The sequence below is a fragment of the Bufo gargarizans genome, chromosome 2 (assembly GCF_014858855.1).
Source record: "Bufo gargarizans isolate SCDJY-AF-19 chromosome 2, ASM1485885v1, whole genome shotgun sequence".
In the NCBI taxonomy this organism is placed as follows: domain Eukaryota; kingdom Metazoa; phylum Chordata; class Amphibia; order Anura; family Bufonidae; genus Bufo; species Bufo gargarizans.
Window position 1 is genome coordinate 150,849,936 of NC_058081.1, and position 17,125 is coordinate 150,867,060.

Here is a 17,125-nt window from a genome sequence, read left to right on the forward strand (position 1 = left end):
TCTGCCGCGGAACTGCCACAGCCTGTTACAGTAAAGGCAAAGTGGATGAGATTTTACAAAATCTCATACACACACTGCGGAAAAAGAAATCTGCAGTGGTAATTGTCCTTCAGATTTTACACGTAACACATGCAGATTTCGCCTTGGATTTAGACATGAATCCCTATAACTATAACTTTTTAGTTTATTGTGTAACTGGTGGACCTGGCACCCGGTAATAGTGTGACTGGCTCCAGAATCATTGTTTGCCATCCCATTAATTAACATATGGCTATTGACACAGCTTCTTGGAAACTGTCACTTTGTAATAGATGGAACATGGTGACAAAATGACAGATTCTGAGACACACATTTCAAAAGTGACAACCAATATGGCTGCATTTCCTGTGATCGCTTTTGCAAAAATGTCTGCCAATGCCGATGTATCTGAAAGTAAAGTGAACTTTTATACACCGTTATTACATTTTAGTTGAACATCCCCCTATACTAAAACACAAATTGGTGAACAACCTACACATGTATAAAGTGTCATCATTGATGACAAAAAAGAAACATTTCATTTTCATGAATGACACGTTGATTTCTCCGAAGATAAAGGTGTCAAGCGCCCCTATCCCCTCACTTCTCCACCTACGAGAGAATTCTCCCAGTGCCCCCACACACTGAGCCCGGTCACATGCCACACACCATGTCACCGCTACAGTGCTGGAAACAGTGGTGGGTATATGTTTGGGGGCCATAGGGGAGTTTTCTTATAACTCAAACACCTTGACTTTATGGAAAATGACAAACACATACGCACAGCTATAGCCGGCCATATTTATAAGAGGATTTCCTTTAGATACACTTTGAAGAGACGGAAACCTACTCATTTCAGTTTAGTACATATCTACTAGGTTGGCACAGCTATGGGAAGACTCGGGATAAAGACAAAATAGGGGCCACCTAATATTCCTGTGAACCTGAGTTTTCTTAGTATGTTAACTACCTGCCTCTTTTCCCCAGCGGCCTAAAAACCTATTCCTCACCCTCGATGTCCAAAAACAGGAATTATCTTCACATTTTGCTGGATATTATCACCGTTTTTGTTTTTGGCATAGTAAACACCTTCCCATTCCTATAAGAAAGGAACCACATTTCAATTAGAAGCGATTCACAAATCTATATCCACCTCAAAGGCAAGCAACAATACAGGAATGTACAACTCATGCAACTTGTGCACAGATATATATACGGATCATAGAATATAGTAGAAAAGCTATTTTTTAAACTAAATTATATTCCTAGACAGTAGAAAATAGGTCAATAATGCATCAAGAAAATATGCTACATAATGTTCTGATAATATTTATAGGAGTTCTCCAGGAATAGTTTAACATGGCTGTCAGCGACCTGTCCTAGAATGTGAGCAGGACTGGTTGCCTTCCCGTGCAGAGCTACCTAGGATGGTTGGGTGACGGTCCGGGGGCCTCACTACACTGCTCTACAATAGATGGTAATGATGTGATCCTACCTATGATATGCCACCATGGCTGAGCAGCCTGACAGGGAAACTCACCAATATGTAGTATATCCAAGCAGAAGAATGATGTGTGTACCGAGGCCTCATCTCTGCCCTCAAGCAGCTCTGCAAGTGGAGACAGTCATGCCGACATTCTAGGACAGGTTGCTGGTGGCCATTTTAAATCATTCCCGGAGAACCCCTTTCACTTAGAATTACAGCTTTTTCCTTCCTTCACGTCCTAGTGTCCACAACATCTTCTGTCCAATGTTGTTTCTTGTACATAAATACTAAGTCTTACCTTTCCAGTTTTAATGCAAGAATTAATAGAATCTAAGAAATCAGATTTCTTTTCATTATTAGGCACTTCAATTAATTCTTTTCCGTATAGTTCATCCTTTTGATAACCCATCATACTTTCAAACGCAGGATTCACATACTGCAAAGCACAAGTAAATAATTACTATTAACATATACATTTACAACACATGAACCGTTACTTTTTCTTGAGTTCGTTTAAGGACTTCAACTTCTCAAAAAGCAAGCAAAACCTTTGAAAGGTTGCAATCCACATCACAGCCACTGGGTGGCCACATACAAACATAGCATAGACCTCTTGTGACAGAATATAGTAAATTCATGTTTTCAGCACACATCTCGGGATATATTGAGCCAAGACCCATGGGAAAAGGAGGCCACATCTGTATTTTGTGAAAATCAGTATTCAAATCCAAAAATAATGTTGTTTGCATTTGTCTACAACTGTGGGAAATTAAAAGCACACAGATCTAGGTCTCTAGGAAAATTAAGTCTATACACATAATGGATCCATTACCCAAAATATGGCTTCATATTCCTCTATAAAGGCCCATTTACAGCAGCCAACGAGATATGTATATACAAATTACTCTGATTCGCAGTGGAATAAAGTAAAAAAAAGTTTTCAAAATATAAAAATGTAAATCATCCCCGTTCCCCAAAATAAAAATAGGCATTTCTGCATCTGACAACACCCATTCTATTAAAATATTTTCCCCATACGGTGAACAGCATAACAGTAAAAAAATGTAAATGGCCGATTCGATATTTTTTGGTCGCTTCACCTCCCATAAAAACTAAATTAAAAGTGATCAAAAAAGTCACACTCCAAAATGCCAAAAAAAAAGTGCCCCCTACGCGTCTCCGTAGACATAACTCTGAAAAGAAATACATTTTTCCAAAGGTTTACATTTTTTAAGTAAATGAAACCGTGATGGAATTAGTAACATAATTTGTAAAACTGAAAAAAGAAACACATACTGTCCATCCAGTTCAGCCTGTTATCCTGCAAAGTTGTTCCAGTGGAAGGCAAAAAACCCTCATGAGGCAGAAGCCAATTTTCCTTATTTTAGGGGAAAAATTCTTTCCCCATTCCAATCAGCAGTCAGAATAACTCCCTGGATCAAGGACCCTTCTCCAGAAATCTAATAACTATAAGGGTCCATTTCACATGTCCGTTGTTTCTTTCCTGATCTGTTCCGTTTTTTGCGGAACAGATCTGGACCAGTTGCGTACCCATTCATTTTCAATGGGTCCTGAAAATAATCGGACATTGTGCTGTCCGATTTTTTTCAGGACCCATTGAAAATGAATGGGTACAAACTGGTCCAGATCTGTTCCGCAAAAAAACGGAACAGATCAGGAAAGAAACAACGGACGTGTGAATGGACCCTAACCTGTAATATTATTGTTTTTTTCCCCCCCATTGCACTCCATTAGGATTTTTTTTCCAGCTTCCCACTACATTGTATGCAATAGGGTGCCATTAGAAAGTACAACTTGTCCCAGAAAAAACAAGACCTTATACGGCTATGTGAATGGAAAAATAACATAAAAAGTTATGGATCTGGAAAGACGGAGTAAAAAAAAAAATGAAAAAGTGAAAATGGAAAATTGCAAGGTCGTGAAGGGGTTAAAGGGAATCACCAGTGACCTCCGCTATGAAGCTGTTTGCATAGGAACATAGCAGAGGTTCCCCTGATTAAAATGTTGCTTTTCTTTTGTTGATCTGAGGCTCCATTACTGAGCCAGAATATATGCAATAGAGGCAATAGGGCACCATTGCTCTTGTTGCACCCAATATCCATTTTTTTATGCAGCCAGCCCCTCCCTGGCTGCTTTGATCAACAGGGCCAGGCCGTGGCAGAGCAGCGAGGGAGGGGCTAGTCACAGAAAGACGTGAAACATGGGTGCAACAAGAGCAATGGTGACGCCATCATTGCCCAATGGCCTAATTTGCATATTAGAAATAAGTATCGGAGCCTCGGATCAACAAGAACAGCATTTTAATCAGTTGAACTACAGCTGTGTCCATACAAAGTTTTATAGGGTGACCGATTCCCTTTAATCAATAATATTTCCATTCAGTGACAGCAAGTGTAAGGGTAATTCAATAGTCAGTGTGCACCGAATACGGTTTAAGGTGGACAGGATTGTGATAAATGAATCGGCATTACAGAACCAGATCTACAGGCGGAGGGTGGCAGTTATATGGTTACACGAACAGTTGTGTCTTTGTTCATTCACCTGTATTTTGTGATCTTCATTAGTGATTTCAATGGCTTCTTGACTCTTCTCTAACGTAGTAAATAGTGAATTACAAGCCCTGAAAATAAAGTTATTTTAAATTTTTTTATTTTTAAATGAAGACAAGACGTGAATTCATAAAGATACATTTTTCTCATTTCTAATATGTGAAAAACAACCACAAATCAGAAAGTTCATCAACATCGCTTCTAAAGCAAACATGAATCAGCCAAACACAGTCCTTATGAGTAATGAGCGTGCCAGACGTGAAGGGCGGTGGGGGTTACACAACTGCATAAGGCTGGGTTCACATCACCTTTTTGTCTTCTGTTTAGCATATACATTGGAGGGGAAAAAAGCATGCAAAAGTATAGTACACTACGCCTTTCATCCTGCAGCGTCCAGCAAAAAAAAGTATATATGTTAACCTGTTTGCTTTTTTTACTGTGGAACCCTACGGTGATGGATGCCATGGTTTGGCAGCCTTCTTAACCCATCCATTATAAAATAATTTTTTTTTATATATTTTAAACGCATGAAAAAAGGTGATGTGAACTCAGCCATATGCAGTGGTGTAATGACAGCAGTCCTCATCGTAGTTTAGATTGTTGGCGGTCCGAGCACTGAGGGGTGGAGAAGGTTCAAGCAGATGGATTTCAACTTTTTGTTCTTGGAAATTCGCTGTCAGTCACCTGGCAGTGGCTTTCGCCCCTCTCCCCATTCCAAACACATGTATGCTCTGCTGAACAAACTGATCATGTGTATGGGGGGTAGTAAAATGCATGGTCAGCTGTAGGCTAGGGTTTCATGCAACTCAAATGATACCTTAGGTCTGCAACAGTAGTGGAACTGCCATTGATTATGTCATTAATCTGCTAAACCCAAACCATATTTTCCAGTTATACTGGTAAGTACTGGCCAAGGTTTACAGTAATCAAAAGTGTGAAACTCGTTTCCCCCCAATTTGTAGGATGAAACTTCAACAGATTTCTGTGATTTACTAAAGAAAGGAGAAAATACCATTGATCAATAATTGAACGACTTAGGCCTCATGCACACAGCCGTGGCCGTATTGTGGCCTGCATACAGTGGGTCCGCAATATGCGGGCACCGGCCATGTGCTCCCCGCATCACGGATGCGGACCCATTCACTTAATAATTGCACATGTTCAAGTTGAATGGGTCTCAATCCGACCCGGCCGCCGCACGGAAGTTGTCCGGGAATTGGGGACTGCAAATTGTGGTCTCCAATGCACGGAATGGCTGCACAACTGCCGTGTGCATGAGGCCTTAAAGGGATTGTCCAGGAAATTATAATAATGACCTATTTTCAGGATAGGTCATCATGATAACATCAGCGGGGGTCTGAGCTCCGCCCATCAGCTGTTTCAGGGGGCTGATGCGCTCACCGGAACGCTGAACGATGCAAGCCCCCGACAGCTTTCCAAGGACGGCGCCATACATCGTATAATGGCAGTGCTTAGGATTGCAGCTCGGCCTCATTGACTTGAATGGAGCTCAGCTGCACCTAGGCCATGTGACCGATGTACAGTGACGTCACTGGCCTAGGAAGAGGCTGCGGCGCTTAAGGCTTCTTCTAACAGCTGATTCGCGGGGGTCCCGGCTGTCGCACCCCTGCAGATCTGATACTGAAGAACTATCCTGAGGATAAGTCATAAATATCTTTTCCTGGATAACTCCTTTAAGGATCTACTCACATTTCACCAATGGTTCACAATTAGTAAAAACAATGCTGTTTTACACAGTTTTTTAGTTGCATTTACTACTGAAATTGTGCCTGCTATTGAGGCTTTTGCGCCTTGATCGCCTATTTTGAATTTTTAAACTAATTCAGAAGTTTTCTAACTTTTTTCTAACCTATTTGTGTAGATGCGCCTTTTTTTTTTGCCTGAATTTGTTGCAGAAACAGTCTAATTTCTACTCCACCCGGGTGTTGGTATACATTTCTTCACACAGATGCAACTTTTTTCATGCGCAAATAAATGAGACCAGTCTAAGTGAATATGACCCGGTCGTACTGAAAGACAGCCACCAGACTAATCAGACTAATAACAATACGCCTCCTCCAATTCATCAACTTCCGTGCGACTTTTAATAAATACTCGGCAAAAGAAAGCCGAAAGAAATACGCCAGTCTAATTTTATGCCTAAATACAGGCGAGCTTGATAAAAGTGCCCTATTGTCTTTTGCCGCATGCTGGTCAGGCATATGCCGAGGCAATGGCGTTCTGTGCGTATGTTTGTCATATGTATAAAGGTAGTGAAAAGAGGGGTGCAACTCAAAATAGTGGCCCAATGAAGAGGATGGTAGAAAAACTCAGTGTAAAGGACGACTTTATCGAAGACGACTATCAAGATGCATGAATACATCTTAAATAATGTAAAAGAAAGGAGACTATAAGGATGAAATACGGCACGAGCCGCCTTGGGAAATCCAGCAGTGCTAACAGCTAATGCCCATGAGCTTACTCCTGTAATGTGCTACATGTGGGGGCCATCTTGTGGATGGCAGGTAGACCTGGTTTTAGCATTCAAAAGCAAGGGAAAAAAAAAAAATATATATTTTGCTGCCCCATACAGTACTGACCGTAAATGGAACCTGTCACCGGGATTTTGTGTATAGAGCTGAGGACATAGTTTGCTAGATGGCCGCTAGTACATTCGCAATCCCCAGTCCCCTTAGCTCGGTGTGCTTTTATTGTGTAAAAAAAAAAAGATTTGATACATATGCAAATTAACCTGAGATGAGTCCTGTATGCGAGATGAGTCAGGGACAGGTTAATTTGCGTATGTATCAAATCGTTTTTATTACACAATAAAAGCACACAGAGCTATAGGGACTGGGTATTGTGGATGTGCTAGTGGCCATCTAGCAACCCATGTCCTCAGCTCTATACACAAAATCCCGGTGACAGGTTCCCTTTAAGTTTAAATGTCTGTATTTGCTCTAGTTTTATTGCTGAGCTTATGGTAATATTAGGGAAATAGATTATCAGTAATTCTAGGATACAGATCTATTACCTGATTTGCTTCAGTAATAGAAGACAACAATACAGGGCAAATCAGGCCGCTGCCTGCAATAATGTCACCTGAATCACTCCTGCTTGTAGAAAAGGAGGCAAACGGAGCCGGGGGACAGCCGCACGGAGCCGGAAAAATCCAGGGGAAATGTGCAGCAGATCTGGATGAAATCCTTGGCTAGTGTTGAGCAAACTTGTGTTTTAAGTTCGGTGTCTAAAGTTCGGGTTCGAGTTATCGAAGTATCCTGTTACGGATTCCGCTACTACGGACCATAACGGAATTTAGAATCCATAACGGGATACCTCGATAACCCGAACTTTAGACGCCGAACTTAAAAAACAAGTTCGCTCAACACTATCTGTGGCTGCAAATTCTGCACCAAATCATACGGATCTTGCAGTGAATTCCGGTGCAGAAATGCTTTGGATTTGCTGCAGATTTTACCCTCTGCCTTACAACGGTTGAAATAAGTGACCACAAATAACATGCTGCTGAAATCCACACCGCATGTCACGTTAGGTGCGTGTGGATGACAAGTAAGAAAACCGCGTGGCCGTACCCAAACATATACAGCAGTTCTCAAATGGTTATGGTTTCACAGGTAAACTGCAGTTTTACCCAAAAATCCAAGAGGCCATAATAAATCAATAAAAAAAAAAAAAAAAGAAGGCAAATTGCGGTAAAGGTGCAGTTATACACGGCGAGTAGCAGCAGATTGTAGGGAAGGAAGAGTTCCTTCCCTGAAGTCGGCTGCTTGTTCAGTGAAGGTGAAGCACTGCATTTACATGCAGCGATCACCTCCACAGTATGAGGACAAGTGATCACTACTGCTATCCCTTGTCCTCATACAGCTGCACTGTTTCAGGGCAGCAACATACTTGTCTGCACGAACCACAGGATCATCCGATGAAGGAGGGTTCCGCTTGTTCATAGGGTGATCAGCTGCACCTTTAATCACACATAGGTGCGCTTTTTTTTGTTACATCAGCCACATCGTGGTTTCTAAAGGGCCCTTTACACGGGCCAAGAATTCCAAAGATAGTTGCCGATGATTGTGAAACACGCGTTCATTAGGTAGTTCGATCGTTTAGAAGCACACAAAATTTGTTTACTGGCAGCAGATCGTGCTGTGTCAACACGCTCCGCTGCCAGCAAGCACGTCAGTATGGGGAAGAGCAATTGCATTAGTGATCGCTCCTCCCCATACTGTGGAGGAGATCGATGCATGTAAATACAGCAGTCTCCTTCACCGGCGAGTAGGCGGTTTCCGGGAAGGAATGCTTCCTTCTCGACAATCAGCTGCCCTGTAGTCCCGTGTGAAGGGACCTTTAGTGTGAACTTAGCCTAATGAATAATACCTTAGGCTGGGTTTACAAATTGCTTTTGTGTTTGTTTAAATGCAACAAAAATGCATGATTTAAAAAAAAATATATATTTTTTTTTTACAGGCTAAGGCTACATTCACACGACCGTATGTGTTTTGCGGTCTGCAAAAAAAAAAACGGACGACGTTCCGTATGGCATCCGTTTTTTTTGCGGATCCATTTTAACAATGCTTATCCTTGTCCGCAAAATAGGATTTTTTGCGGACCCATTGAAATTAATGGGTCTGCATCCAAAAAACGGAACCGACATGGAAACCAGATACGTTTGTGTGAATGTAGCCTAAACAGGTTATATCAATGTGGTAATTGCCTGTGCAGTTTTCACAGGTGAAACACATGAATCTAACATGGGTTGCATGTAAATGAGCTCTTAACAAGCTCTGCCTCTAATGCCACCAGATGTAAGGCAGCTAGCCTATAAGTCGATGGCCTATTCAAATGGTTGAACATTGACCTATAGGATAGCTGCCTTAGGCTCCATTCACAAGTCCGTTTAATGGGTTTGCATCCGTTCCGCAAATTGTGGAACGGGTGCGGACCCATTCATTCTCTATGGGGACGGAATCGATGCGGAGAGCACACTATATGCTCTCCGCATCTGCATTTCCGGAGCGCGCCACCGATCTTCCGGCTCTGGAAAAAAATTGAACATGTCCTATTCTTGTCCGCAATTGCGGACAAGAATAGGCAGTTCTATGGGGGTGCCAGTCGGGAGTATTGCGGATCCGCAATGCACTACAGAAGTGTGAAGCTAGTTACATCCCTTATTGTGGGTGTGAAAGTACCCCAAAAATTGCTTCCATATTCTTACCTTAATTTAAATTGTGCACGCACTTCTCCATATTCTAACTGAATAAGCTCATTGTAACAGGCCATGACATTGGGGTTCTCCACATATCTCTGCAAGAGAAAAGATGACACACTAGTTAATTTCATCATGCACTTGTCTCTATGTGACTCACAGAAAAGCACAGTGCGCGTCACACATTGCAGGAGAGGGCAGCAGGCCAGCGACTAGCAGAATGCAAGGTGTTTGCTGCAGAAAGTAAAGAAAAGCAAGAAGAGCAAAAAGAAAGAAAAGCATAGAGACACAATGGGCCAGATTTATCATTACTGACAGCTCACTCCACTTTCACATATGGCTAAAGTCAGTTTTAGCCAAGTCAGATTTATGATCGGCCCTTTAAGACTGTAATAAATGTGGTTTGACGGTAGCAGTTTATCCGTCAGTAAGCAGCTTTTCGAAAGTCGCACATCTTTACGAAAAAGTCACACGTTTTTATGAAAAAGTCACATGTTCTATTAAAAAGTCTCATAAGATAAGTATGGTCCTCACTGGAGTGAAGAGTGAAATTGCGACTTTTTTGCGACTTTTTAAATAGTCCCAATAGTAAATCTGTCTAGAGGTTCATTTACATAAGAAAACACGCCCACTTTCAGAAAACTGGCGAGCATAGTGCAGAGCAGAAAAAAGTCGCAAATTTGTGCGCAGTTTTAGCGTTTGGGACTTTTTGGGGACTTTTTCACTCCATTATTCTGACCTGAGCTAATGATAAATCTGTCCCTCTGACTTCTGGTCCACACAGCAGACACTGTAGGATTTGGCTAGTCAGAGTGTGGGGTCATGTGCTATAATAGTGGCCCAAAATAGACGGCAATGTCACAGCTTATATACTCCCCCTCCCTGCACATTGACCTCTGAACAGGTCACAGAGCATACCTAGAACAATCTCCCATAGAAGTCAATGAGTCATCTCCAGTCTACAGGTTCCTATGGTCCATTTGGCTGCTGTAAACCATATCTCTGAACTACTAAGTCTACTTTTATACTCGCGTTTTGGCTTTCTGTTTTTGAGATCCGTTCAGGGCTCTCACAAGCGGTCCAAAACGGATCAGTTTGCATTCTAATGCATTCTGAATGGAAAAGGATCCGCTCAGAATGCATTAGCTCAGTTTCCATTCCGCTTTGGAGGCGGACACTAAAACCCTGCTTGCGGACACTAAAACTGAGCCAAACGAATGTAAGTCAATGGGGATGGATCCGTTTTCTATGACACAATCTGGCACAATAGAAAACAGATCCGTCCTCCATTGACTTTCTTGGCTATGCTAAAGATAATACAAACAGATCCGTTCTGAACGGATGCAGACAATTGTATTATCTGAAAAAAATTAAATAAAATCAAGTATGGAATAGCTTTACAATTTGTATGCTATACTGTATACCATATCCAATAAGGTGTAAATCTGTTACTGTACAAGAATGGTGTAGGTGTCAGATAAAGTATTTGGGGAGTCTGATAAGTGGTGCACCCTGGGCAGCCGTTCCCTTCCTTCTGCACTCACAGCATTGGGAACAGCTAATTAATAAATATTATAATATATTAATTACCAATAATATATGAAGGTTTACATACTCCTGCACAATGCTCAGATGAGGCCGTCTCTTATGGGGCACCATGGTGCATCAAACTATTCATCTCTTTCGCTTTCACACACTTAAAGAGGACTTGACAGCTCTCATGACAGCTCTGTTTTATTAAATAATTGCATTCCCTAGAATGTAACAATTCTGGAGTTCTTAGAACTCTACATTGTACCATCCCTCTGTTATTCCTTCTAGACATTGCTGATTAAATTAACAACTGGGTGTTAGTAGTTGGGGGGGGGGGGTCCCCCTCCTCGGGATGACACTGTCTGATACGTCAGCAGTAATTGGACAGTGTAGGGATTCGTCCCTTTGACAAGGAAATGGTAACACTGAGTTGCCAAAGAATTCATACATTTCTAGGAAGAATAACAGAGGAATGGCACAAGACTATAAGAATATATGACTAGATGTTCCAGAATTGTTATTTAATGTGCCATACAATTATTAACTAAGACCGACATTACGGAGAGATGACCGGTCCTCTTTACGAAGTTTGACATTATATTCGAAAACCTTTAGAGAAGCAATCCACCAGCCTTCAGCGACAAAATCTCTTCTCCGATTCATTTTTATCATTTTAAATGTAAGATTTTTTTTTGCATATCCACCTCTGCTGCTGGCATCTATATTGAGAATGGCAGGGAGGGTGTCCTCCAAAATGCCTGATGTGGTTGCTGGCTGCTCCATCCAGGCAAAGAATCAAAAGGAGATGTGGCCGCACTTGTGCCCAGCTCTCTTCATCGACTTCTATGAGAACTGCGAACACCGCCAATAACCGTTTTAGGCCTCGTGCACACAGCCGTATGTATTTTGCAGTCTGCAAAATACAGATGCCCTCCGTGTTGCGTCCACATTCATTGACTTCAATGGGTCTGTGTTCCGCATTTTGCAGCCAAGTATAGGACATCTTCCATCTTTTTACGGAATGGACATACAGATGCGGAAAGCACAAGGGTCACCCATGTGTTTTCCGCATCCATAGGTGGCAAAATGCACGCACTGAAGTCAATGGGTCCACGGACTGCATCTGTATTTTGTGGATCCGCGATTTACGGACCACAAAACGGATACGGTTGTGTGTATGAGGCCTTAGTGCTACAGAAGTACATAACCAGTACAGGGTCATATTTTAATTCTTTGACTTTAGGAGATCAAAAGGCAAGTGTAGTTTAAAGAAGTATTTTCGGCAGAACTGACTTATGTGAGATTTCCAGGAAACATGGGCTCTACAGCTGTCACGTCACTTTCAGATTTCACAAGTGAACTCAAAATATGCTCACACGATGGATGGTGCTGGCCCTGTGAAATGTAACACATAAAACTTGGGCCTACAGTATGCAAACACATCAGTTTCGCCTCCTCTACCACGGCAGAGACAGATGAATAGAGCGGCAGTCGCAATGGACCAATCACCTCAATGGTAACTGCCATATTATGGATAAAGGCATCAATATACCAGTACCTAGTGAAAAGATCACTTGGCATTATACACAGACGGCGCTTCATGACACTGGAAGAACAGGTTGTATAATATGGATGGTATATCCTTTAACCTGACCCAAGTTTAAAGGGCATCTGTCAGCAGATTTGTACCTATGACACTGGCTGACCTGTTCGCTTGGCAGGTAAAGGCATCTGCGTTGGTCCCATGTTCATATGTGTCCACATTGCTGAGAAAAATTTAGTTTTAATATATGCAAGGAGTAACGTGGCTGACCAACTTATTTTAAAAAGTTCCCCAAATACACTAAAATTAAAAAACCTCTTGGGCGGCGTGGCCTGCCGCGGGAATGTACAGATGTGCCTGAGTGAGCTCCGCTCCACGCCATCTCAACTCTTACCATCCTGAACTTTAACAGCCGCCACAATTCCTCAATACAGAGGCAGGAGGTCGGGCAGACCCCGGGCACGCAGTATGGCAAGGAACAAGTCCCTCACAGCAGCAGAGAAGCTAAAATGCTTTGCACGCACAGAAGCCCAAGATGGCGCTGACTCACCATCCAGATCTTCCTCCCCGGAAGCTGCAGATGCAGTGGTGGGAGAGACCGAGCCAGACACTGAACCTACTTTGAAAAATGTTTGTATATGTAATGGTGTGCAGCCATTTTGTTTTTTGTAATTATGTTTGCCTCATGGATATGCGCCTGTGATCCTGAAGGTTTTAGTCTAAATTTTCTTGCAATATGTTGGGGGTGGCACGCCTTTTAGACTGGACACGCCCATCTACCTGGGACTTCTGAGCAGAATATGTTTGTAGCTGGTTCCTACACTGCCCTGAATATTGTAGGCTTAAAGGGGTTTATCCTATCTTAGACAATGGGGGCATATCGCTAGGATATGCTTCCATTGTCTGATAGGTGCGGGTCCCAACGGTGGGACCCACACCTACAAGGAGAACGGAGCAGAGAAAGTGGAGGAGGGCGCACTGCGCATGCGCAGCCGCCCTCCGTTCATTTCTATGGAGCCGCCGAAAATAGCCGAGCGCTGGCAAGGAGGTTCAACCAGTTATTAAATCCAAGGGTTCACATACTTTTTCCACCTGCACTGTGAATGTTTACATGGTGTGTTCAATAAAAACATGGTAACATTTGATTCTTTGTGTGTTATTAGTTTAAGCAGACTGTGATTGTCTATTGTTGTGACTTAGATGAAGATCAGATCACATGTTATGACCAATTTGTGCAGAAATCCATATCATTCCAAAGGGTTCACATACTTTTTCTTGCAACTGTATACCAAGACAATGTGGTTTATCCATTTAGTCACATTCAAACGTAATGCCATATGACCCGTACAGGTTTCTACTGCTACTTGCAGGTCAGACATGCGCTAAATGCCCAATTTCCTGGCACCGCGGTATCTATATCCAAATATCCTTTAATTGACGTTTTGAGGTCACAGGGTCCTAGAGGTAGTATATCTATTATATACACTCATTTGATCACTACTAGATACATTCTACGCAGTTAAAGGTGCTGGATAGATGGAGGACTGTGGTCCCTGACTTGTCGGATGAAGACATTTCTGAATTGCTGAAATCGCCTATGTATGTGTCCCCGGCGATTAATAATAGTTTCTTACAGCTATGTATTATCCATCAAAGTTACCTCTCACCGGTCATGCTGCATAAGATGGACAGATTACCCCACGCCAGATACCATCGCTGTGCCAGGGATAGTGCGGACCTTTGGTATTCTGGACGGAAATCACTCAATTCCTAGCAGATTTGACCAAACTACCGATTGACACCCACCCTAAGATATATCTATTGGGTATATTAGATAATGCGGTATACTGCCATTATATCAGAGTATTCCTCCGAGAATCACTAATCTTGGCAAGGAATGGATGGGAGAGAGAAGTCCGTCACTTAACCAGTGGAAAACATTGGTAAATGTCATAAATTTCATATTAATATATTGTATACAAGCATAGGCGATGTAAGTCTAAGTTCGACAAGGTGTGGGGACTGTGGTGTTCATCTCCGCTTACACAATATCCAGCACGATACATGAATAATGCATTACCGGTATCTATAAAACCCACCTCTGTAACTTCATCATTACCTTCCTTGTGTATGTGCCTTTCCATCCATGTCTTATGTGTCTATAGTCATGTGAAATACGATCATGTACAATAAATACCATTTCAAGAAATGTACAAATATAGCATAAACACTTCAATTAAGGTAACCCATGTACACCAATTTCATTTTATTTAGTAACTTGTTTTAATTCCATTGTTCAATAAAACCAGTTAAAAAAATATATACAGGTCCTTCTAAAAAAATTAGCATATTGTGATAAAGTTTATTATTTTCTGTAATGTACTGATAAACATTAGACTTTCATATATTTTAGATTCATTACACACAACTGAAGTAGTTCAAGCCTTTTATTGTTTTAATATTGATGATTTTGGCATACAGCTCATGAAAACCCCAAATTCTACAAAAAATTATCATATCATGAAAAGGTTCTCTAAACGAGCTATTAACCTAATCATCTGAATCAACTAATTAACTCTAAACACCTGCAAAAGATTCCTGAGGCTTTTAAAAACTCCCAGCCTGGTTCATTACTCAAAACGGCAATCATGGGTAAGACTGCCGACCTGACTGCTGTCCAGAAGGCCATCATTGACACCCTCAAGCAAGAGGGTAAGACACAGAAAGAAATTTCTGAACGAATAGGCTGTTCCCAGAGTGCTGTATCAAGGCACCTCAGTGGGAAGTCTGTGGGAAGGAAAAAGTGTGGTAGAAAACGCTGCACAACGAGAAGAGGTGACCGGACCCTGAGGAAGATTGTGGAGAAGGACCGATTCCAGACCTTGGGGGACCTGCGGAAGCAGTGGACTGAGTCTGGAGTAGAAACATCCAGAGCCACCGTGTACAGGCGTCTGCAGGAAATGGGCTACAGGTGCCGCATTCCCCAGGTCAAGCCACTTTTGAACCAGAAACAGCAGCAGAAGCGCCTGACCTGAGCTACAGAGAAGCAGCACTGGACTGTTGCATGTCATTCGGAAATCAAGGTGCCAGAGTCTGGAGGAAGTCTGGGGAGAGGGAAATGCCAAAATGCCTGAAGTCCAGTGTCAAGTACCCACAGTCAGTGATGGTCTGGGGTGCCATGTCAGCTGCTGGTGTTGGTCCACTGTGTTTTTATCAAGGACAGGGTCAATGCAGCTAGCTATCAGGAGATTTTGGAGCACTTCATGCTTCCATCTGCTGAAAAGCTTCATGGAGATGAAGATTTCATTTTTCAGCACGACCTGGCACCTGCTCACAGTGCCAAAACCACTGGTAAATGGTTTACTGACCATGGTATTACTGTGCTCAATTGGCCTGCCAACTCTCCTGACCTGAACCCTATAGAGAATCTGTGGGATATTGGGAAGAGAAAGTTGAGAGACGCAAGACCCAACACTCTGGATGAGTTTAAGGCCGCTATCGAAGCATCCTGGGCCTCCATAACACCTCAGCAGTGCCACAGGCCGATTGCCTCCATGCCACGCCGCATTGAAGCAGTCATTTCTGCAAAAGGATTCCCGACCAAGTATTGAGTGCAGAACTGAACATAATTATTTGAAGGTTGACTTTTTTTGTATTAAAAACACTTTTCTTTTATTGGTCGGATGAAATATGCTAATTTTTTTAGATAGGAAATTTGGGTTTTCATGAGCTGTATGCCAAAATCATCAATATTAAAACAATAAAAGGCTTGAACTACTTCAGTTGTGTGTAATGAATGTAAAATATATGAAAGTCTAATGTTTATCAGTACATTACAGAAAATAATGAACTGTATCACAATATGCTAATTTTTTGAAGGACCTGTATATATTTTTAAAAAGATCTTATATTCACTAGTTAATCCTGTCCACCCCGCTGGGATTTGCAGTTTACATGACTGCAGCCATGACGTGCTGTACACCCCATGTCACTGCTGCCGCCAATCACTGGCCTCAGTGGTACATCTCACCGCTGTAGACATATAAACAATTTTCTGCAGCCAGATGTACCCGTGGGAAAATCCATACTTACCTGCTCCCCGACACTTCATCCTGGCTTTTTTCACTCCATCTGTCAACTTATTCACGGACGGGGTCAAGTGCGCCACTGCAGCCAATGACTGGTCTCATTGGTGACGTGTCCCCAAGCATATGAACTTATGGACAGAGGTGGTCTTCATGAGATGACCCCACGGCTATGGGGCTGTCATAATAGCCCTCAGTGTCTAAACACTGCCTTTATTCTACGCAATCTAGAATATGACCCCCACTCTTGTGTTTCCCTACTAGGAAATATACAGGTGTGTTCACAAAAGGCCATCCTCGGCATTAATATAGTCAGCATTTGAAAGCTGGAGGCAAAACAGCAAAAAACTTGTCAACTTTCCAAACTGCCGATTAACTCTCTGGCAGAGAGGTTTTCATTGCACATACCCTGGTAAATCCTGCAGATATTAGAGGCATTATCGACGTTTCATCTCGATCACTTTGTCTTCAGTGGCAGGACATGGAAAATAAAAAGGAAAAGCATTAGCAGAATAGGCATTATCTGTCACACGGCCACTGTTCCAACACCATTAATCTCGTGAGCTGAATACATGTCATTTACCATGTAAACAATAGTATCTCAGGCTAGTCCCAACTCAGATGGAACATTCATGCACTTTGGGGTCTGGGCTCATGGGTGCTCCCTGA

General features: G+C 42.2%; 1 protein-coding gene across 4 annotated transcripts in view; it reads right to left on the reverse strand.

Annotated features, from left to right (window-relative positions):
- The window catches only part of PDE8A (phosphodiesterase 8A), a 277,995-nt gene that overhangs the window by 32,645 nt on the left and 228,225 nt on the right, over positions 1 to 17,125 (reverse strand). For all 4 annotated transcript variants that reach the window (XM_044279587.1, XM_044279585.1, XM_044279584.1 and 1 more), the window contains exons 5-9: positions 16,865 to 16,922; positions 9,305 to 9,393; positions 4,067 to 4,145; positions 1,803 to 1,940; positions 1,029 to 1,117 (exon numbers count right to left, since the gene is read on the reverse strand). In XM_044279587.1, the coding sequence (XP_044135522.1) occupies positions 1,029 to 1,117; positions 1,803 to 1,940; positions 4,067 to 4,145; positions 9,305 to 9,393; positions 16,865 to 16,922 (453 nt within the window). The remainder of the gene's footprint in view (positions 1 to 1,028; positions 1,118 to 1,802; positions 1,941 to 4,066; positions 4,146 to 9,304; positions 9,394 to 16,864; positions 16,923 to 17,125) is intronic.